This window comes from Carcharhinus amblyrhynchos, chromosome 7 (assembly GCF_965287045.1).
Source record: "Carcharhinus amblyrhynchos chromosome 7, sCarAmb.v2.hapA, whole genome shotgun sequence".
Classification (NCBI taxonomy): domain Eukaryota; kingdom Metazoa; phylum Chordata; class Chondrichthyes; order Carcharhiniformes; family Carcharhinidae; genus Carcharhinus; species Carcharhinus amblyrhynchos.
In genome coordinates this window covers 42142220-42166888 of record NC_137330.1, presented here as the reverse complement: position 1 = coordinate 42166888, position 24669 = coordinate 42142220, and the positions used below count along the sequence as shown (strand labels likewise).

The 24669-nt window shown below is 40.1% G+C and overlaps 1 protein-coding gene across 4 annotated transcripts in view; it reads left to right on the top strand.

The window, feature by feature from the left end:
* The window catches only part of LOC145344898 (structural maintenance of chromosomes protein 6-like), a 92651-nt gene extending 68322 nt beyond the window's left edge, over positions 1-24329 (top strand). For 3 of the 4 annotated variants that reach the window (XM_080192191.1, XM_080192189.1, XM_080192190.1), the window contains 6 exons: positions 1697-1842; positions 5110-5235; positions 8848-8953; positions 13283-13435; positions 15441-15538; positions 23682-24329. In XM_080192191.1, coding sequence (XP_080048317.1) covers positions 1697-1842; positions 5110-5235; positions 8848-8953; positions 13283-13435; positions 15441-15538; positions 23682-23793 — 741 coding nt within the window. In that variant the 3' untranslated portion in view covers positions 23794-24329. Of the gene's footprint in view, positions 1-1696; positions 1843-5109; positions 5236-8847; positions 8954-13282; positions 13436-15440; positions 15539-16417; positions 16505-23681 lie in introns of all 4 variants that reach the window. The other variant, XR_013887002.1, reaches the window with a different exon arrangement.
* The last annotated feature ends 340 nt before the right edge of the window (positions 24330-24669 follow it).

Here is a 24669-nt window from a genome sequence, read left to right as displayed (position 1 = left end):
GGAGCATGTGGTGTCTGCGGGCGCAGTTGACGCCTTCCTTACCTGTTGGGCACCGCAGGGACTGGGGTGTTTATCGACCCTAATAATCACATTTTAAGTTGATGTTTTCAAATTTCCTTTATACTTTGATTTTGTTCAGGCTGTTCCCCCTGCTTTTGGGGAGCTGCCCCTTTTACTTTGTCCTGATTTAACGAGTTTGTTTATTTGGTTTGACCTTAAAAGAGGCCACAAACCATTCAATTTCAACAGAAGGCCTTCCTTCTACACCAAGTATATATCCTTTCAGAATACTAGCCTCTAGCTGATTGCTTGTGGCTTCTTAACCAACATGAAACAACTTAAAACATTACAACTAGCTTGAAAATGTAATTCAAATATCCTTGTTTTTAACGAGCATTAATAGCTTTATCATGCAATTGGTTTAAAATATGAGCGTTTTGTATTCCCTCATGAGGTACTCAGCCAAAAAAACAGATAAAGCTAGAGCTATTAGTGCTGCATTCTGCTGTTTCAACTGTTTTGTTTAACTGTTGATATGAGCATGGGCCTTGGGGGATGATTAAAGAGATGATCTGGTAATGCAGTACCACAGCAATCACTCCCTTACTTTAAAAGTGTGTTGAAATCCAGAATCCCATAAAATACATTTCTTAGTATTCTGCTTTTTCTTTTGTTTAAGCTCTTGCGTCATCTTTGCTTGACTTCTTTGAGACTACACTGTTTTCAACAGCACTCTCTGTCCTGATTTAGTTCCAGGTCTTTCTGTTAATATTTAAAACTCATCTTCCTTATTGCAGAATTATTATGGCGTGGATCTGTTCTTTGTGCTGTTTCTGACTTTGACTCAGTAAGAGGAAAGTGGGCTAAAACCAGGAGTGAGAGCTGTCACAAGGCAGATAGAACAGCCTTAGGTCAAAATGTGCTACTTCCTTAACACTCAAGCATTTAAATGGTGCTGTCCAGACTCTGCTGTTAAATGAGCAACAACCCAGCATGGGAGGCTTGGAGATGTGATTTGCAATCAATAGCCTGAGCCAGTAGTTTGGAGGGCAAGTTGCCATAGATGTTTAAAACACAGAAGAAGACCATTCAGCTCAGCGTGTCTCTGCCGGCTCTTTGTCGCGGCAACTAATTTTGCTGCCTTGCTTTATCTCAAAAGTCTTGAATTATTCACTGTTCCATTTATCCAGTTTTTACTTAAAAGAAGCAATGCTTTGCCTTAGTTTATAGCAAATAATTTCATGCAACTCTGTTTCAAAAAAGGAGCTTTCTGTAAAACTATTGAGCCCCCAGTCACAGACTCTCTAACCAGAGGAAATAAGTTTTCCCTATTAGCTATCAGAATTCATCGTGATTTTTTTAAAAATCTGTTTGATTTTCTTTTGGCCATTTAAATGTCACAGCCAAATGAACATGAGTGAATGAAATGTGCTAATAACGTGCTGCTGCATTTACCATCTTTTGCAGAAATTGTTCAGCTGAGAAGAAAATAAGAGTGGTTTGAACTTGTATATTAGACTGTGCCTGTTTGAGCCGACTGCACAGGGCATGCATTTATCATTTGTATGCTCGTACATGTGGAACCAGAAATTATACTTGGCGTTGCTACCTGAAAAACATTGGTAGTTGAGCCGAGATTGTCGTGCCATGTATCTTATTTTCCTTTCCCAGCTCTTTATGTTCTTGTTTATCCCAGGAAAATACTGCTAAAGCCATGCAAATTTATGCAGAACGATTGGAGGTTAGTCGAACTCCAAGAAGTATTGACGTGGAGATGAATCGACTAAGAGAGAGGATCAGCACAGAACAGGAACGGCATGGGAACAAAGAAGAGATTACCAGGTATTTATCCTGTATAATGTGCGTAAGAAGGAATCAAAAATCTCGTTGCAATTTAATATTGTGTATAAGGAAATAACATTCATTTGTGGATGCCCTCTGCAATCGCAGGATGTCCCAAAGTATGTACTGACCAGCAAATTACTTCTGTGGTGTAGTCAATATTATAATTAAGGGAAACACAGCGACCACTTTGCACACAGCAACAGTTGGAAGAGATTGAACTGATGGAGAATTTAAAACCTGAAGGGGAAAGGAAAGGATTTTTTTTTAATTCAGACCTTTCCTTTTAAAGTACAAGACTAATCATATCAAGATTTTGTGTTTTTATTTAATCCTTCTTTATCACATTTGTGAGGGTGCTGAACTGCTTGGCTACTCCAGTGATGGGCATTGTTGCTGTATTGTTATTCTTCCACACGTTTTATGTCATGGATATGTTGCTCCTGTTTTTTCTTATCACTTTCCAAATGACCTTGTTGCATTGTTTAATGTTGCGTATTTTGACTATCTCAATATTAGAAAGCTAAAGCTTTACACCAACATCCAGTAGCCCACCAAATTCAAAATGTTGCTTTTCAGTCTTTATCACCCATTTTCACTCGCTGCCTCATTGCATGGTGGAGTCTGAATCATTAAATGGTTTCAAAAAGGAGGTAGATATAGTTCTGATTTTTTTTTAAAAATGGGATAAGGGGAACAGGTAGGGAGTTGTTGGATTTGACACCAGGAAAAGATCAGCCATGATCTGATTGAATGGCGGAGCAGGATTGAAGGGCTGAATTACCTACTTCTGTTCCTAATTCCTATCTTTCTCATGAAGTACAAATTCTTGGGCAGCTATGTCAGTAACTTCAGCACAACGTTAGGATAGAGTCTCAAATACCCTGGCAAAAGTTGCCTTTTGAAGTTTTAAGATGAAATATACATCAGCATTACAATGACCATTTTGCAGGTGATTAAGCTGCAAGGTAACTTTAGCATAAAATTTGATGAGGTATATTTCTTTCATAGTTGTTCTGCCACCTCCCCAGTCCCCCTCCCCCACTCCGTTTCATTCAATCTAAGGGCAATTCTACCCCATTATGATGTTGTATCAGTTGTAATTCATTATTAGAACTCGGGACCTCGATCAGAAAGTTATGACCTGAATTTCCACTTGAGAACAAAACCCAGGTTCACACTTCATTGTAATACTGAGGGATTTATACACGTTTGCAGCTGATATTTTTGGATGCGGTGCTAAATCTAGATTCCATCCCCCTTCTCAGATGGGGCATAAGACCCCATGACACAGTCTGAAGAATAATAACTTGAGTTCTTCCCAGAACCTCACCAATACTAATTTCTCACATCAGTGAGATTATCTGGTCATTATCTCATGCTTGTTTGTCAGACTTTGCCGTGTGCAAATCAGCTGCCATGTTTATAAATTACAACAGTGTTTATGGATGCAAGTGCAAAAATTAATATTTTAAATACCGTTAATATTTGATCTTGGTGGCAACCTGGGAGAAGTGGTTTGTTAAGGGTGGAGTATCTTTAAGACGAAAATTATGGGCAAATTCTGGCAAGAGCCCATGGCTCAGTTTCCCACTTGTTTGATAGGATCTTGAGATTCAGAGTAAAATATTGAAAACTTGCAGTGGCAAAATGTTTTCTTGCAGAGTATTAGTCAGCCGTGAAATTCTGATTCAGAAAAAATTGCTCATAATTACTGAAGAACCAGAGCTTAAATCATTTCCACAATACAAAGCTGAAATTGATGTTGACAACTATTTACCAATGGATATGTTGAATCTTATGGTGCAATATCTTTTCTAAGTGAAAATAATAGGCAAATTTAGTGCTATTTCAAAAATATACTTTATTCATAAAAATCTCAATTAAACCATTGCAAACCTACATGTCTATAAATTGCAAACAGTGCAGAATAAAAACATTTTTACAGTCCTATACAAATTACAGTCATTACATTTCAAAACTTAAAACTATATACATGCCTCAAAATTTACTGTGTGCCATTATTTCTCAGATTGGCACACAGTTACGCAGGCCGAGGGTATTCTGCAGTTCTCAGGCCCTCGGTCTGCCTCCGTTAAAAGGCCTTATAGCGTGGCCTTTCCCCATTGTGCCTTTGTGGTGGCTGCCCCAAGCTTCAGTGAGTCCCTCAGCACGTAGTCCTGGACCTTGGAATGTGCCAGTCTGTCGAGGACAGTTCTTTCAACTGGTAGACCAGCGAGTTTTGGGCGGACCAAAATGCATCCTTCGCCAAGTTGATTACCCTCCAGCAGCAGTTGACATTTGTCTCGGTGTGCGTCCCCGGAAACAGCCCGTAGAACACAGAATCCTGCGTCACGAAGCTGCTCGGGACAAACCTCGACAAATACCACTGCATCTCACTCCAGACCTTCTTTGCAAAGGCACATTCCACAAGGAGGTGTGAGACTGTCTCATCAGCCCCGCAGCCACTTCGAGGGCAGCGTGCAGTGATGTTCAGACCTCGAGCATGCGTAGAGGATCTGATGGGGAGTGCCCTTCTCACCACCAGCCAAGCCAGATCTTGGTGCTTGTTTGTGAGTTCTGGTGATGAGGTGTTCTGCCAGATGACACTTAGTCTGCTCAGGGAACCATGCGACAGGATCCACCATCTCCTTTTCTCTCAGGGCCTTCAGGACGTTACGCACTGACCACTGTTTAATCATCATGTGGTCAAAGGTGTGTTTGCAGAAAAATTTCTCCACGAAGGACAGGTGCTGCGGTACGGTCCAACTACTTGGAGCGTTCCGCAGCAGTGTGGCCAGATCCATCCTGCGCAACATTTGGGACAGGTAGAACCTCAAAAAGTAGTGGCATTTGCTGTTCGTGTACCAAGGATCTACGCACAGCTTGATGCAACCGCACACTAAGGTGGCCATCAAGATGAGGGCAGTGTTGGGAATGTTTTTCCCTCCGTTCCCTGGAGATTTGTGCATCGCCTCCCTCCAGACGCGATCTATCTTTGATCTCCAGATAAATTTGAAGGTGGCCTGAGTCACTGCCGCAGCACAGGATTTGGGGATAGGCCACACCTGCGCCACATACAACAACACAGGCAGCACCTCGCATCGGATCACAATGCAGCATATGCTGTTGCATAGATTGATTTCCCTTTCCAATCAGATCCAAGAACAAATTGTGAGTTCCTACTATTGTTCAGGTGAACCTGTCTTCTTGAAACTTCATCTTTGCTTACACTGATTCAACTTTTTGTTGCTTTTTTTTAAACAGGCAGTACTTTGATGTTTTGGAAACATACAAGAATGTCAAAAGCCAAATTAAGAACCTGAAGAAGTTTATGCAGCTGCTTGATAAAATAATGGAGGAAAGACACAAAGCATATAAAATATTTAGGAGGTAACTGATTAATTTAATTTGGTATCATTATTTTAAATGCCATAACTGATGCACATTTCATTCCTCAATGAAATATCTTTTCACTTGCATTGTTCTAGTGAGGCTTACAGGGTGATTCGAGTTCTGCTCAGATATGCTGTAGTTTCCTTCGCCTGAGTTGGCAGTTTTGCATAAACTCGTTACTGTGGCATTGTACGTACTCATCATCTTGGTGCGCAGTGGTCATCTGAGTCTTGGAAGAAACATGAGCTCTCAAACTGGATCTTGGGTGATGCACAAAACCTGATATACCTGTTTAATGTATTTACTAATCTTGGTCTACAAGCCCAGGGAGGTAGAGAATTTAATCCAGAGTCTCACCAGATCTTTACAAGACTGCACCATATTTTCTACCCATTGTATTCCTTAGAAGTTGTACTGAATTTTTCTTTGCCTTGCGCAGAGTTTAGGTTTTCTTCACTATTGTATGCAATAATAGCTCTGATCTTCCAATCTCTGGATGCTGCTAATTGGGTATATCTGAAAAACATGCTATGGGACTCTTCTGAAATCTCAACTCAACGACTCCATTGGAGTTGCCTAAGAAGTTTTAACTTAGAATGGGCATTTCTCTCCTCTGATAGTCTCCCAACTCTTGACGGAGAGTTCACAGGGTTCTGACTACGTTGCCAAAATACTTACTGCTGGCATATTAGGCAGATTAAATCCAGGTCTAACTCCTTGGTAACTATACAACTGGCTGCACCCTCCCCCAACCGTCTGAATCCATCTTCCAGACACCCACATTTTTGACTCCAACCCATTCCTCCGATTGACCCTGCCCCCTTGGCCGCCAGCACTTTAACTCTCGCCTCCGCCTGCACCCTTCGTTCCCCCCTCCATCTGAATCCCGATCTTGCAATCCTAACCATTTTACTTGCTTCCCTCACTTTTACTTGTTCACCAATGCACTGAAAAGCTAATTAAATAAATGTTCCAAAGTTTTTCATTGTGTTGGTAAAGGAAGACTTGCCAGAACACAGCAGCTAATGCCATTAAACAGCTTCTACCAATGAGGCAGCATGGTGGTGTAGTGGTTAACGCTGCTGCTTCACAGCGCCAGGGACTTGGGTTCAGTTCTGGCCATGATTTACAAGCTTTCCCTGTGTCTGCGTGGGTTTCATCCGGGTGCTATGGTTTTCTCCCACAGTCCAAAGATGAGCACTTAGGTGGATTGGCCATGTTAAATGCGCAGGGTTACAGGGAAAGGGCAGGGGGTGGTGATGCTCGTTCAGAGAGTTGATGCAAACTCGATGGGCGGAATGGCCTCCATCTGCACTGGCCAGACACTATGGGTCAATGAGCTAGTTCTACAAGGAATGACTACAAAAACAGGCCTACTCTGCATTTCTGAAGAAGCCTGTTTTGCAAGTCTGGGCCAGAAATGTGGGGCTCCATCATTGTGTTTAAAGAGTGGTTTGGAAGATTACGCCTTATGTTTTAATTTATTAGTTATAACTAATGCATATAGTTTGGACAATTTAGTTAGTTGAGTGAGCCACGAAGTTGCAGATTCAATTCCTACTCTAGAATTTGTGCATGTAATCCAGACTGAAACTTCGGTGCAGGCATAAGGGTAATTATCATTTGAATGATGCATTCATTTGCAGCTTTAACTGCTTGGGTAGATGCAGATGATCCTGTGACATTAAGTTTACTCTCAACCTATTTGCTCACTTATCGCATTCCTATTTTCAGTACAGCACTTTATGAGCAAATTGGCTATTGTATTTCCATAATTTAACTGCATAATAGTTTTATATTACTTACTCAATTTAAAAAAATTGTCCTGAAGAAGTTTAGAATATTATAAAACAATGAAGGATAGAACAGAAAAGGCCACCAAGTTTGCTTCCATTCCAACAATGTATCCAAGGTTGCTGAGGGATGTAAGGAAATAATGAAAACAAAGGTAATAGTCTTTCAATTCTTCATTGACGTAAGAGTGGTGCAGAGGACAAGAAAATTGCAAACCTTGCACCTTTGTTCAGAAAAAGGGTGCAAGAATTGACCTGACAACTGCAAATCAATTAGCTTAACCTTGATATTGGAAAGCTTTTAGAAATGGTAATCTCGTGCAAAATGATACCACTTGGGCAAGTGTGGATGAACGGACAGCCAGCAAGGACTTGTGAAAAGCAAATCGAGTTTGAAAACACGTAATTGTGTTTTCTTATGAGGCAACAGAGAGGGTTGGTGACAGTGACCGCACTGTGGATGTGCTTACACCACATGGACTGCAATGGTTCAAGAAATCACCATCACCTTGAGGGCAATAAAAATGCTGGTCTAACCAGTGATGTCCTGTAAAAGAATAAAAAAAATTGTTGTTGACGTGATGTATGCCAACGACCAAACAATGAAAGAAAAATGCTGGAAATCTGGAATTAAAAACAGAAGATAACTGATCTGATAGTAATCTCCAACCTGCATCTAGCCAACCCTCTTGTTTGCCAAGAATCTATTCATTTCCACTTTAAATATTCCTGATGTGGAAATGCCGGTGTTGGACTGAGGTGGACAAGATGAGATGTCACACAACACCAGGTTATCGTCCCTTTAAGTTTATTTGAAATCACAAGCTTTTGGAATGCTGCTCCTTGGTCAGGTGAAATAGGTACATTTCTCTTTATTTCACCTGATGAAGGAAGAGCACTCTGAAAACTTGTGATTTTACATAAACCTGTTGGACTATAACGTGGTGACATGTCACCTCTCATCTTAAATATAGTGGAAGACTCTACTTCCACCAGCTTTTCAGAAAGAGTCCCAAAGCCTCACAGCCCTCTAAAAGAGAATATTTTGCTGCATCTTTTTTTTAAAATGGGTGACCTCTTATTTTTAAACAGCAACTCCTAGTTCTAGATTCTCCCTCAAGGGCAGACATCTTCTGCACATCCACCCTGTCAAGACCCCTAAGGATATTGTACGTTTCAATCAAGTTGCTTCTCACTCTTCTAAATCAATACTAATGATGGAGATTACCAAGCTAATTCTGCAATTACTTTGTTGAAGTGCAAAATTGCCTTGCTTTTATCATGACGTGCAAGTACTCAAATGAGATGTAGAAATATGAAACAATAAACTGTGAATCATAGAATCCCTACAGTGCAGAAGGAGACCACAAATATTATAGTTAGAAGTCTCACAGCATCAGGTTAAAGTCCAACAGGTTTATTTGGAATCATGAGCTTTCAGAGGCTGCTGCTTCATCAGGTGAGTCCAACACTGGCTACTCCACATCACAAATATTATATAGGCTCAGACTTTCAATATCTACTGTTCTTTTGGGCTTGATTTTTCCCACTTTTCTGTAGTAGCTCCTAAAGGTGATTGCTTCCTGGAGCTGAAAATAAAATGGAGAAAATGACAAAATCCAGAGATAAATGTTTTGTGATAGTATGGTGATGCCTCTTGCATAAACCCCAAAATATTTATGAAACTTGCAGTTAGTTCTAGCAATCTGTTAATGTACTCCTTAGAGGAATAATTGAAGGGCCCCATATGTTTTGTATCTGCTGTATCATGGAAGCATCAGTAATATTATTTGCATTTTGTGCTTGAATTAAATAGGTACATTTCTCTTCGCTGCAAGTACTATTTTGATTCTATGCTTTCCCAGCGAGGCTACCATGGGAAAATGAGCTTCGATCATAAGAATGCAACACTTTCAATTGCCGTAAGTTATTTAGAACTGACTTTTTTTTATACAAATATAAAGGAGATAGCTCTACAGATCCAGGGCAAAAGCAGAAATGTAGCAGCTGATTCTCCCATTCTGACTTGCAAATGTTTTGGTGGGTCAGGTTGGGAGATGCACACGTGCATCAATTTGCAGGATTTGCGCATGCGTCCCGTCTGCTTTTCCCACCGCCGGAAAGCAGGTGCAGTCAGGACTATGCAGAAAAAAGGCAGGAAGACCAGATAAGTGATTTTAATCTATTTGTAATCTAACTTAAATGTCATTATTGGATCCAGGACTGAATTCTCCAGGCCCGATGGCATTTCTCATTCTGCCAGGAGTTTTTCAATCCAGCAGGGTTTAGAATGGCTCCTCACTTTTGGGGAACTAACTGGAGACCCCACTAGAGTGAAGGGGGGTGTGCAATCGGGGAGTTGGTGCCCCCTTGGCATGGGCACCCTGGCACTGCCTATGAGACAGTGCCCATGCCCAGGGACACCTTGGCACTGTCCACCAGACATCGGGCAGTGTGAAGGGAGTGGGGCCTGGGGGCACTGCAGGGGGGTGGGGCGAGCTGGGGACATGGCCTAGGGGGAGATCAATGGGGGTGGGAATGGTCAGCCTGCTTTTGGGGGGAGGGGGTTCGGCACTGCGGGTGGAGGGGTTTGAATTGATGGAAAAGGGCTGGAGATCAAATCGTCACTGGTTCTGGGAATGGTTGTGGGCCAGTGATTGGGCCGTGGAGAAGTGGAGGGGAGAACCAGTGTTGTAGGGATTGTAAGGCTGGCCAGCGATCGGGAGGCTATCTGTGCAGGTCCACTGCACAAGCGCCAATCTCGACACTGACAGATGGGTACATGAGCAGTAGCCAGCTCCGCATGCTGGTGGCCTCTGCAGCATACAGAGCGTGGGAATTCTCTTCCCACTGAAAATACCATCATAAATTACTCTAGTTTTCATCCAAATTCGACACCTGGAATTTTTTGGGAGAATTCTGGTCATAATCTAGGCTGACAATTTAGTACAGTACTGAGGCTGTGCTGCAGGTGCTTGAAAAAATGTTCCATGGCACTGAAAAGTGTTGGGGCCCTCTTTCTGAGCTGGCCAATATTGATCCCTCAGTCAACAACACCAAGTCAGGCGATCTATTCACTTTATCCCACTGCAGCCTTTGGGACCCTGAAACAGTGACTGCACTTTAAACTGCTTCATTGGCTGTGAAGGGCTTTGAAGCATCCCAACAATGTGGAAGGTCTGACCTAAACTATAAACCTGCCTTCACTATTCTTCCCACCGTTGAAGATTGTATGCAATTTTGGCCTCCTAACCCAGGAAAGGATATGTCTGCTGTGGAGGGGAGTGCAGTGAAGGTTTCATCAGATTGATTCCTGTGATGGCAGGATTGTCGTACAAGGAGATATTGGATTGACTTCTTAGACAATCCCTCAGAGTAGAGGATGACTTGCTTCCACACTAAAAATGAGTTCTCAGGTGGCTGTCGAGTCCAATGCATGAACTTCTCTCAGGTGGGGCACATGTTGGTTGGAGGAGTGAGTGGGATGCTTGGGGTTGCCATGTACTCCTTTCACTGTTGATGCTTGACTTCAGCTTGCTCTCAGCAATTAAAATCTGTGTTCAGCTCTTTCCTGGAAGCTTTTCTTCTACTTCGAATAGTCTTGAGCCAGGGATTCCCAATTGTCGCTAAGGATGTTGCACTTTATTGACTAGGCCTGTAGTCACTGGAATTTAGAAAAATAAGAGAGGATCTTATTTAAAGAAATAGAATTCAGACAGGACTGGCAGACTGGATACAGGGATGCTGTTTCTTTTTGCTGGGGATGGGGGTTGGGTAGAACAAGTGGTCATAGTATTAGGATATGGAGTAGGGCATTTAGGACTGAGATGAGGAAAGACTTATTCTCTCAACTCACATTTGAAAAGGAAATAGATAGGTTTCTGGACTGTAAAGGCATCAAGGAGGAGATTGTAGGAGTATGGGATTGAGATAGAGGATTAGCCATGATCATTTTGATTGCCGGAGCAGGCTCGAAGGTCTACTGCTATTTTCTAAGTTTTTTTTAATTTAAATCAAGTGGCACTGTTAATTAAAAGTGAAGTAACTGTGTCAGGAGCAGTGCCAACGGGGTGGGACTCTGCAGGTGAGGGTTGGTATACAGGGGAGGAGAGCTCTGTGGGGGGAGGTATGCAAGGGTTGGGACTGATTGGCAAGCAGGGTGATAGGCAGACCGGGGAAGACCGACAAAGAGGAAGGGGAACGTGCAGGGTAGGGCTACGGAAGTGGTTGGCTGTGGAGAAGGTTGTGACAGGGGATTAATCAGGTGGATCCTGATGCTGGTGGCCCATGTTGCCTCATGGGTAGGAAAGAAAATCACCTACTGCACTGCAGATGGGGCACTTGTGCAATGGCACCCGAGCACTCTGCAGCTGGCTCTCCTTCCTCACAACCTGTCCTCCCTGACTGCCAAAACAGTTGAGTATGGAGGAAAATTGTAGTGCCAAACTCACTCTGGTTTTCAGACTCTTTTGATAGTTACAGTTTTTTTCTAAACTCTCTTATAGGGCTCAGTCTTTAATTACATATTGGCTTTCACCCAAGGAAAGTATGGAAGCTTCAGTTGAAGCTGTCTACTAAATCTGCTGTGCAGTAGTGTGTTCCAGTATTCACACAGTTAATATAATTTATTTTTAAAAGAATACAGGCTAACTTTTGTCCTCTGGTTCCTGTAGTTAGGAAATTAGTTCCTCGAGTTCCGTTATCCATATAATTGAGTATTAAAATAAATCATTACATTGTTTTTGACTAATCTTGCCCTTGCCATAGCTATAAGGTTGAGAAGAGAGACCAGAGGGCGTACCTGCTTGTGCTTTAAACCAGAATTCGCCAGCTGTTCACACTGGCAGGATTCTCTACTCCCACTGGTGGCACATCCCCTGCCACGGGTTTCCCTGTGGCTTACGATGCCTTCGCTGGGAAGTCCCATTGACAGCGGCAGGATCAGAGAATCCCGTCACCAGCAAACAGCATGTTGCCACTCTGAGAGACCAGAGAATCTCACCCATGGTGTTACGTAATATCTAAAAGAGATGGGCTTTAGTCAATAGAGGGCACCAAAGCAACGCTGGATACTGTATTTGAATTGATGCATTTTTAAAATGTTATTCTGTAAGTTTTTGCTTGCTATGAATTATTTGAGGATGATTAATAAATTAAACTTATGATTTAACCTGGCATTAAGACATTTTTAAGTGGGCGGTGTGACAAGTGCTTGTTGCATCTTGTTATGTTACAACTATGAAATTAATTCCCTTTTGTTTGAATTTCAGCTAAGCAACACACTTGAAATTTTGGAAAAAAATTTGCCTATTGATCAGAATTTTTTTGTTCGCTGTCTTGGACAGCTTTCATCTGTATATAGCAGATTTCCTAATTGTTTGATTGCCATGGCTATTGACTGATTTTAAGCCAGAGAAAAATTCCAAACACCCATCATTTTGGGTCTGAACTAGTGAAATGATTCACACATGGAGCCATTGCTTTCCTCTTTGGACTGATAGAACTGAGAATAATGTTTACTTTAGAGACTAATGGATGTCAGGCCCTATAGTTCCATTTGGCAATTATTAAATCTGTTGGTTCTAACTTTAACACTATGGGAATTATATAGATGTTTAGGAATTTTTAGTCGTGAGACAAAGTATGGGTCAGGTGGCTGATGGTGCAAAGTGCTTAATGCAATATAGTGCAAATGTAAATAAATCCTCAAACACTTCTGCTTTTAAGCCCTTTTGTCAGGAAGTTGACAAATCTCAAAGGAAGAACGAAAAGTAGTAAACTAAAAATAATGAAGAATGTTGGGCAGGAGAAAATGCATTTTCTTGAAAGGGAATACTTGCTTAACTGCAGGCTATTTCAGTTTACTGAGCAGCAACGCCCACTAACATTCTGCATATTTAAATACTTACAGCAATGAGAAAAATGATCATCGAAAAGCCACATAACAATGCCTTTTCTTTTCAGTTGTTCGCGAAGATGTTCATTTTGCAACGATCCTGCAGAACTTTGGGGAAGAAAAAAAATCCTTTTAATTGAACAGGGATGCTTGAGATGCCAAGCAAATTGAAGTTTCTTTTACATGGGAATATTATCTTTAGGCCAGTTTTTTTTTCCCAGCAAGGGTTATGTTGCTTGGCATCTATTTTGCTCAAGATTTGAGCTGCTTGCAAGAGTTCCTTATTTAATTGTTTTTTATCCTTCTATTATTTTTGTTGAACTTATTTGTGTTTCATCCTCTTGATTTATTAAAGGTTCAACCTGGAGAGGGAGACAAGGCAGCACTCAGTGACATGCGATCGCTTTCTGGTGGTGAACGTTCATTCTCAACTGTGTGTTTCATCCTTTCACTGTGGGACACCATGGAATCTCCTTTCCGTTGTCTAGATGAGTTTGATGTTTACATGGTATGCTTATGTTTGGGCTCAGCCAATCTTTCGCACAGTAATATTTATCACAACTTGTCATTTTTTAACTTTGGCAGTCTGCTCCTGGAGCATGAATGTACTGGAGTTTTCTTTTATTTTTAACATGCAATCTAACCAATGGAGTTAATGTTCCAGGCTGTCTGGCCAAATGGTTGGTATGCTGACAGGTTTTAGATTTGTTTTAAAAAGCTTCTCTTGTACTTCAATAGTGAGTAGAACCACTGGGGTCAAGATTGTATCATGTTCAGCCTTTAATATTCTGTATTATTGTTAATTCTCCTAATTGTGAAACTGTCCATAGCTTAGCAATGTTTTTTATAAGAGAAAAATGACCGTTTGATGAAATTATTCTTTGGACCCCGTGTGATCTTCCATTTTTACAACTGTAAGTGCCTGTACCACTAAACCTCCTTGTGTTTGCTTAAATATCAAGTTGCACAATTCTGTAGATCAGTCAATTAATTTATTGTTGATTTATGGTCCAGTTTGGGGTGTCTAGTTGAACTTATTCCTTCAGATAGACCTTACTGGCAATTGATCACACACACAAGCAATTCAACAAGAGAGTGTCCAAAATGAATCCAGCTGAGACTGACAATTCCTGCTTGGTCAATTCTTGTTGAGCCACTTTATTGAGACTTATGGAAAGAATGCAAGATGGTTGGCAAACCTTACATTCAGAGTCTTGGACTTGTTTCTTTTGTCTGAAATTCACAAGCTTAAAATATTGCTTTCACAGTAACTTGAACTATGTCTTGACTAATTGTCAAAATCTATCAGAGGAAGAGCTTTTCCTTTCACTAATCATAATTTGCTCTGTGATATTCTGGATGAAATGTAACAAATCGTTTATCCAGAAAATGGCTCCCGCCCCTTAGCAAAGAAACTTGAATCAGCTGGGCCTATGAGGGAAGAAAATGTGCACACTGAGCACAGTCCAAATAAGGATTGTAACTTGTGAGCAGGCAATTAGTCTGTCAACTCCTGATCCTCCCCCTTGTCACTCAACACTGTACAGACTGGTCCAGGAATTGTGGAGTTAAATACATCTCTTCACCTAAAGTCCTGCAGACCTGGAAATGTTGCTCTGCAGACAAAGTTGGGTCACATTTACACCTTGTTAGTTATGTATTTCTCTGGAGAGGAGGTGAAAGTGACTGACAGAGTTTTGACAACAGCCAACAAAATCTTCAATCAAATCCACGATTTGCCTCCTTAACGTTGTTTGTTCTATTGTATGTAAGAGAAGCACTTATTTGATAGAAGTGTGAGTTATGTTCTTGGTTTAAGATTAAATGCCACAGAGTTGAGAAAGGTCTCTGTGAAAAAATTCTGCTTCGTGGTTTGGTTCCTCAAAGTCAACCTAAACTGTGTGGCTGTAAAATATAACCATTTGCCATCTGTTGCAACTCCTTGTGCATGATGGATGCAGTATTTTTAATTTAATACCAAACAAAGAGCAGTTCTAAAATTCAACAATGAAGTATACATCTACGATTAGTTACACGAGTTCTAGCTACAATGTTTAGAAAGACAGACTTCTGACTTTTTAAACCAATTGACAACCTACCATATTTGTGATGTGAGGGTTTTTTGATTTTTACCTATAGTTACAGTAGATGCATGCAAATTAGATACTTATTTTCTTTCAGTCTTCAGGCAAGTCTGACAATTGATTACTTCCAGCCATAGAGATAAAGGGATAATCGGTGTGCTATAAATAATATATATTTATAATACAATATATAGATGTGTTTATTTTATATTGTATTTGATTTGTAAGCTATAAATTCTTTAACAAAGGTTAGTTTAGTTATTCATTTGAGATTTTGTTTCTACATATGAAGGGGCTCCACTATTTCACAGCTTTCCTTTTATTTGCTGTTATGAATGTGTTGCAGTATTAAACGGCTAAATATGGAGCTAAATGTTGTTCTTGTGAACCTATTTTATATCAGTATTTATATTCCCATTCATATTGTAGGATATGGTTAATCGTAGGATTTCTATGGACATGATGTTAAAGGTGGCTAATTCCCAGCGTTACCGTCAGTTCATCTTCCTTACTCCACAGAACATGAGGTATGTACTCTATTCTTGTGTGAACTTTACATGTTTCCGTGTGAAGTGGATGTGCATATTAAAAGTAGTCATTTGATTATATTTTACTGTAACTTAGACCTTCGAGTTTGGTCCATTGTTCAATGAGATCAGAATAATTCATGATTTACCTCCATATCTCCTTGGTCCTTGATATCTTAGGATAACAAAAATCTCAGGCTTAAAATTTTCAATTGATCCTGCATCAATTATGGTTTGTGGGAGAGTGTTCCAAATTTTTACACCCTTCAGCTGTAGAAATATTTCTCAATTTTACTCTGGCTCTAACTTTTAGACTATGTCCCAGAGTCCTAGACTCCACACTCAGTGGAAATTATTCTTCTCCATCAACTATCTATTCCCTTTAATATGTGAAAACTTCAATCAAAAATTTAACTTCTAAATTCCAGGGAATACAGCCCTTGTTTATGTAATTGTTGCTTTTAACTTAATCCTTGGAATCCAGGCATAATTCTTATAAACCTATGCTACACTCTCTCCAAGTCCAGTATATCCTTTCTTGAGGAGTGGATGCTGCCGGTACTCCAGGTGTGGGATAACCTGGGATCTGTATAGCTGAAACCTAACTTCTGCCCACAATACACTATAAAGGCCAGCTTTCCATTTGTTTTGTTACTTATTTTCATGACCTGTGTGTCTGGACTCCCTGGTGTCTTTGAGCCACCATTCCTTCCAACTTTTCACCATTTAGGAAGTTCCCTGTTCTATCTTTTTTAGGTGCAAAGTGGATGACCTCATATTTGCCTTTGTTCTACAGGTTTTTCCATTCACTTTAGCTATTTATATGCCTCTGTAATTTTATACTTCCATCTACTTTACTGTCTACCTTTCTGTTATTAGCAGGTTGGATATGTGACCACCTATCCCACCATCCAAGCCGTTAATAAATATTGTAACCCCAACGTAGACTCTTGTGGGACAATTCAGGTACCTCCCCATTAGTGTTACTCTCTCGGGCTACTTGGCCAATCTCCTTGCCAGGTCAATAATCTGCTATCACTTCTGATTTTATATTTTTCAATTTCCACCAGCATTAATATAACATTTAAGTTAAAACTGCTGCTGGATCATCAAAAAGATATAGAGGAATAAGTTTGCAAAGAAATTAGAGGGGTGAAAAAGCTGTAGAGTAGTTATAATAGAGTATTAGAAGTATACAGCACAGAAAAAGACCCTTCAGCCCATTGTGCCTGCGCAGTCAAAGACAAGCCACCTAACCATTCTAATCCCATTTTCCAGCACTTGGCCCAGAACCTTGTAAAACTTTAATTATCTGAATAAAGCTATTTATTGTTTAGCATTCCTAATATGTCCTTTAAAACAGGTGTGCTGAATTAAAACATGCTAAACAGAAACCACTTCCCTAAAGCAAAGCTTGTAAAAATGGTATGCTACATTCCTGACCTGAAATTTTTACGTTAAAAATCTATTGGCTGCCTTGACTGGCCCAAAAAACCTGTTTCCACTTGCTACGGAACGAATTTGCTATTGTTACTAACTTGCTGTTCAGAGAGTGGGCTTGCAAGAGGATCAGGAGAGGGAAATTGCGCATGGTCGATTTTTAGTGGGGTGGCAACCTGGGGGAATTGAATGGCGTGGGCGAGGAAAGTAGCAAGCCTGAGGTTCAGGGGAGGGAGGTGGTGCATGGTAAGGTTGGGAGAAGGAGGTTGCAAGTGGGACATGGCAGGGTGAGGGTCAGAAGAGGGAAAGAGAGGTTTGGGAGGTGGCAGCATCAAGGGAGAGGATCATAAGGAGTGGTGAGGGAGAGGTTCGGAAGAGGGAAGCAGTGAGAAGTGAGGGTCAAGTGGTCGGCAGTGAGGGGCGTCGTCACGAGGGGGAAGCAGCAAGTGGCAGGGTCTGAAGAGGGACGTAGCAAGGGCAGGGATGGGAGAGGGAGGAGGCAAATACTGTTGTGTCGGGAAGCGACTAGTGAAGTATTGAGAGAGGGAGGTGGTGAGCAGGATGCAGTGATTGGCAAGTGGTGAAGGGATAGAAAACGTGGGATTGATTGTGGGAGAATAAAGCAATGGGCAGGAGAGTTGGGAGAGGGAAATGGCAATATTATAAAGTGGAGGTTGATTTTCCACCCCCATGCCTCCTCCCTGAGAACTAACATCAAAATACCCAAAGGAGTACCTCGCCATATAATCTTTAAAGAGCGTGTAATGTGATGTGACCTGCTTTTCAGCGAGTTCTAATGGTTAAATCCCTGGCACAAACTCTAAAATCAATACATAATTTGTACACTGTTAGTTAGATAAATAAATAAACTAAACTAAACTATTAACAAGCCTTCTAACTATCGACTATTTCCAAATAAAATAAGATTCTAATGGTATGCTATACCAGTAAATACAATTCCCACTCATTAACAAAAGTAGAATTTAGTCACTCTCTAAATTACAACCAGATTTTGTGTTTTCTAGAATATTCTGGGCCTCCTCTGTTGATTCTTCTGTCTGGAACTTCTTTCTTCTTTGGTACCTTTGCTATCTAGATGATGCTTTCTCTAAAACATAGATGAAGCTATGAGAGCCAGTGATTCTCTCTTTCCAGAGAGAATTGAGAGTTGTTATCTCTGGGAGGTGGCAGTTGCTCTCTCTTTTTGTCCACTGTCCCCTTCTTTATACCTGTGTTGACATATCAGTATTTCCCACAGTAGAATTGGTACTAGGTTGTCAAAACCATCAGATTTAAATAGGTTCTTGATACCTAAGTGCCTGATTCAAATTGGCTAAATTCAAAAGCTTGTTGTCTTGGTAAAAACTGCTGCTTGGCCTTCAATACAAATATTTCAGTTTGGCACTCTCTATATTCTTTCTAAGCGTAGAAAAAGCACCACCTTTTAAAGGGACCATGCAATGCTTTTTCCCTAGCATTTTGCAAACCCCAATCTACAATTACTCCACCCAACTTTGCAAAAGCAAATGGGATTTAGCAAGGAAGTCAGAATAGGCAGAGGCTGAAGTAGCTAAGCATGCATAATAACCATGCTGAAACAAAAAGAAAGGCTGCACTATTCACATAAGCTCTGGTATTTAAATGCTAAATTGAAAACATGCTGCTAGAATGCTGTTTAAGTGAGGATATTAATGATGGGGGAAGAGATCACAAAGTGCATTCAGAAGAATTTTCTAATTACTATGTTTCCAGTCCAACAATGAAGGAGCAGTGCTCTGAAAGCTAATGATACCATATAAACCTGTTGGACTTTATTCTGGTGTGTGAGACTTCTTACTGAACAATGAAAGAGGCATTGTATATACCAGTGATTAAGGAAGGACTGTAGAAAAAGAGATAATCAGCCATGGATATCTAAGGAAATAAAGGAGAGTATCAAATTGAAAGAAAATGCATACAAAGTGGCAAAGATTAGTGGGAACCTAGAGGATTGCGAAATCTTTAAATGTCAGCAGAAAGCCACGAAGAAAACTATAAACAAAAGTAAGATGGAATATAAGAATAAACTGGCTCAGAGTATAAAAACAGATGGCAAAAGTTTCTACAAATATATGAAATGAAAAAGAGTGGCTGAAGTAAACATTGGTCCTTTAGAGGATGAGAAGGGGGATGTAATAACTGGAAATGAGGAAATGGCTGAGGCATTGGACAGGTATTTTGTGTCAATCTTGTATCAGTGGAAGACACTAATAACATGCCAAAAATTGATGGCAGGGAGGCTGTGGCAGCTGAGGACCTAGAAACTACCATTATCACGAAAGAGGTAGTGTTGGGCAAGTTAATGGGGCCAAAGGTAGACAGGTCACCTGGTCCTGATGAAATGCACCCCAGGATACTAAAAGAGATGGCAGGAGAAATAGCAAATGTATTAGTGATAATTTACCAAAATTTGCTGGCCTCTGGATGGTTCCCACAGATTAGAAAACAGTAAATTGATGTTTCTGCTTAAAAAAGGAGGTAGACAAAAGGCGGGTAACCATAGGCTGGTTAGCTTAACTTCTGTAGTAGGGAAAGTGCTTGAAACTATCATCAAGGAAAAAATAGCAAAACGTCTGGATATAAATTATCCCATTGGTAAGATGCAGCATGGCTTCATGAAGGGAAGGTCGTGTTTGACTGATTTGGTGGAAGTCTTTGAGAACATTACGTGCACAGTGGAGAGTGGGGATCCTGTGAAGGTGGTGAATCTGGATTTCCAGAAGGCATTTGACAAGGTGCCGCACCAAAGACTGCTGCATGAGATAAAGATGCATGGTGTTACAGGTAATGTATTAGCACGAATACAGGATTGGTTAACTAATAGAAAGCAAAGAGTGGGGGTAAAAGGGGGGTTTTTCTGGTTGGTGATCGATGACTAGTGGTGTGCCTCAGGGTTCAGTGTTGAGACTGCAATTGTTTACGATTTACATAGATGATTTGGAATTTGGGACCAAGTGTAGTATATCAAAATTTGCAGATGACACTAAGATGAGTGGCAGAGCAAAGTGCGCAGAGGATGCAAAGGGATATAGATAGTCTAAGTGAGTGGGTGAGGGTCTGGCAGATGGAGTACAAGGTTGGTAAATGTGAGATCATCCATTTTGGTAGGAATAACAGCAAAATGGACTGTTATGTAAATGGTAAAAAAATTGCAGCATGCTGCTGTGCTGAGGGACCTGGGTGTTCTTGTGCAGCAATCTCAAGGAGTTGGCTTGCAGGAGCAGCAGGTTATTAAGAAAGCAAATGGAATTTTTGTCCTTTTATTGCTAGAGGAATGGAGTTTAAAAACAGCGAGGTTATGTTGCAGTTGTATAAGGTGCTGGTGAGGCCACACAAAGAGTACGGTGTACAGTTTTGGTCTCCTTACTTGGGAAAGGATATACTGGTACTGGAGGGGATGCAGAGGAGATTCAGTAGGTTGATTCCGGAGTTGAGAGGGTTTGCTTGTGAGGAGAGACTGAGTATATTGGGTCTATACTCATTGGAATTCAGAAGAATGAGGAGAGATCGTATAGAAACATATAAGATTATGAAGGGAATAGATAAGATAGAAGCAGGGAAGTTGTTTCCACTGGCATAGCCTCAAAATAAAGGGAAGCAGATTTAGGACTGAGTTGAGGAGGAACTTCTTCACACAATGGGTTGTGAATCTGTAGAATTCCCTGCCCAGTGAAGCAGTTGAGGCTACCTCATTGTATGTTTTTAAGGCAAGCTTAGATAAAGTTTTGAACAGTAAAGGAAATAAGGGTTATGGTGAGCGGGTGGAGCTGAGTCCACGAAAAGATCAGCCATGATCTTATTGAATGGCAGAGCAGGCTCAAGGGGCCAGATGGCCCACTCCTGCTCTTAGGTCTTATGTTCTTATTGATGAGTCTGGTTCTGGGGAATGAGGTGGATCACGGGTCAATAGGGGAACAATTGGTGGATATTGATCGTTTCAGTAGGAGAAACTAGGAACAGTGATACAAAATAAAGGATAAAATTTTTATGGGGCTGCCAGGAAATGAGGGACCTGGGACTATATGAGTAGTAACTACTAAAGATGGCAGGGCTCATTTAAGAAATGGTTAAAATCACATAAGGTTCTCTACTTTATACAGACCTAGGGCAGGATTTTCCGGCCGCGTTCATCCCAAGACCAAAAAATTCCGTCTGGGCCAATGGAACTTTGCATGGTCTGCATCCTGCCCACTACAATTCCTGTGGCAGGCGGGATAGGAAAATTCCCCCCATAGAGTATAAAGCAAAAGAATGTTTGGTGAATGTTTAAAAAACATTGATTTGGCCTCAGTTGGAATTCTAGACACCATACTTCAGAAAGCATTTGTGAAGACACTAGAAGGTGCAGTGGTTCCAGGGATGAGAGACTTCAGTTATTGATAGATTGGAGAAGCAGGGGTTCTCCTTAGAGAAGACAAGATTGAGAGGAGATTTGGCAGAAGTGTTCAAAATCACCAGAGGTCTGGACAGAGCTTAGAGGAACTCTTCCAATTGTTGGAAAAGTTAAGAATGGGCAGACAAGATTTTAAGATGGACCATGGATTATATCAAGGAAGTCTTTTATACACATCGAGTGGTTAGAATTTAAAATGCATTGGCTGAGATTGTGGTGAATGTGTGTTCAATGATGGCTTTCAAAAGAGAATTGGATAATTATCTGAAGAGAAAAGAATTGCAGGACAATGGGGAAAAGGTGGGTACGTGGGACTAATTGAGTTGCTTTTGCAGGGAGCTGGCGCAGTCACAATGAGCTGAATGGCCAACTGTATTTAACGCATTCTGTTTGTGATTCAGAAGATCAGGGATAACAACATGTGTTACAAATAATTTGGCAGTTAAAATATGAAATGATGTGGACACGAAAACAACTTCCCCTACTGGTGTCCACTGAATTTGCTGTTCTTTATTGGTATCAATTTCCAGTTTTGAATGTGTTTTAAATTACAATTATTGATCAAATCATTGATTAGTCTACTTGCATCACTCACCTCCATTTCTGCTGATTCAAGAACCATTATATTGTTCAGTGACTGCTCATAAGTGTCCTGACTTGACTTTGAATACATACATACACATGCACACACACACATATATAAAATATATGTATGTAATATGTATGTATATAGTATAACATATGCGTGTTCTAAATTAAATGCAACCATTGTAAATTTTAGTTTGTTGGAATGTAAAAATTGAGTTTGTCACATGGCTATGAAAGGTTAGGCATGAGTACCCAAACAACCAACTGATTCATACTACACTTTGCATCCTTGAGTTGAGAAAATGTCTGAGACAGTTGCAACTTTTTCAAGCTCTATTTGTTAAAATTTTGCAGATATGAAAATGGCCAAAATTGTTGGCACAAACTTCAATCAACTGAAAATCAGCACTTCATTAAATTACCTGAATGCTGAATTGGTTGTCCAATTTATTGATCTCCCTTCTTCAGTTTGCAAAGCCAGCTGTAAGTTTTGCTGCATTCTTGCAGACATTGAAGGTGAAATCACTTTGAGTTTGAAACTCTTCTGGAAAAGCAATCTTTGATTTAATTTCCACATGAAACATTTCTCATGGCTTTATTGAAACAAATCAAGTTTTACTCTATTGGGCCACACATTGGCAATTGGGACTAGCTGGGAGGGCACCATGGTCGGCACAGACCGGTTAGGCCAAAGGGCTTGTTTCCATGCTGTATTGCTCTGTGACTCTAAGTTTTTGTCACTACACCTATAGATAATGCCTCAAAATTTGGCATGACTGACCTTAACTTAACCTCCCCATGTCTGTATGCAGTAATGTGGAAATAAACATTGTTCCTTTGTACATTAATTGCTAACAGTTAGTTGAACAGTTGATAAGCTCTGTCAGCTTCAACTGAGGAGGAATGTGGAAAAGAAGGTGGTTATATGCCATGCGGGCTTGCTTCCACTCAATTTTCTTTTGATTACAATAGCCATATATCCTCATCCTCAAATTTTGACCTTTTTCATTACTGATAATCTTTTGCCAAGTCAGAATGCTTCTGTACTTGTCATTATCTGAAGTTCTTAGTAATTTATTGTACTATCATTGTAGATCTTTAACTTCCCAAGCTTTTGGAGGAAACACAATTTAAATTCATTTCTTCTAATATTTCATAGAGAAGTTACTTGTCAGCCAGGCTGCCGTACAAAATCATCACTCATAAAATGCCAAAAACGGATTATATGGAAATAGTACACACATCAAGTCATTACATTTTATCAAACCCTTGATTAAGACTTTGTATTCATCTCTCCATATTTCCTTATGCCTGAATTTTTCTAATATGACATTTGTATAGTGCCTAAGGGGAACAAAAAAGTCACTGGGACTTTGTCATTGCTACCCTAAAAGAAATTTAAGCCTGAGCATGAGAATTTTGAAATTGGGTCACCCAAAAACAGTGCAAATCTATGAGGACAGAGTTGATGAGTGAATTGGACTTGGTGTAGGATTGGGTAACAGCAGCAAAGAAGTAGATGAGTTTAAGTTTATGGAGGGTGGAGGATGGAAAGTCATCCAGACGGGCATTTATGATGAAGTCTGAAGATAACAACAGTAGCATTAGCTAAAGGAAACATTTCTTTATAGTTGCTGGAGTGTTGTTTCATTAACTTGCATTTTTTTTAATGTTTTCTTTCAGTTCTTTGCCGTCCAGTCACCTAATTAGAATCCTTCGTATGCATGACCCTGAAAGAGGACAGACCACATTACCTTTCCGTTCACGAGATCAAGCTGAAGACTCAGATGATTAAATAGCAATTGACATACCTTATAAATATTGTTCAGTTTTTATGTGAATGAACATTTATTTAAAAGAAGCATTGATATGTGCTTGCTCTTTTAATAATGAAGTAGTATATTTTGAAAGTGGAAATAAATTACCAGAATGGTTTTCATGTTGAAAAATGTCCATGCCTCAGTTTGTTTCAGATATTAGCCCAATTTTATTTTCTGTTCTGAGTTCTGTAGCACCTTTTAATTTATAATGATGACCTGTGTATTAATTCATGATATTCATAAACGCCATTACAAATCCATAGGTACTGCACCAAATACACTTTTACCAGCAATTTTTTACATTGCCCGAATGAAGGGAAAGGCTTAGTGAACTTTATTATCTTTTGTCTAAACAGATAAACTAATGTTTTCATGGTCAAGCTTCTGGAAAATATAATTGTAAGTTTCAACCCTTCACTATGAAATGTACAATAAAAGATAATTGCCATTTTTAAAGTTTTATCCTCTGTGTATTGATTGCAAAATATAAAAAAAGCTAAAAATGTGAAATTACCGATGAATAAATGATCTTTTAAAGTGATTTCTAATTTTGTATATGTCAAAATATGTTCAAAAGAGAAGTGTTCACACTTCAACTCTTTCTTGGATTTGGGTTTTATCCCAGCTGTGTCAAAGGAGATTTTGTGCATAAGTTGTCCTTGTTGGGGGATTGTAAATATTACATCCCTCTAAAAGAGGGACCAAGCAGAAACCAGCAACTTCATTGCTAAGGAAACTTTCAGAGTTAGTCATCTGGGACAAAATAAATTGGCATTTGGAAACATGGGCTAATAAAAGAAAATCAGCACAGATTTGTTAATGGCACATCATATTTGATTAAGTTGATAAAT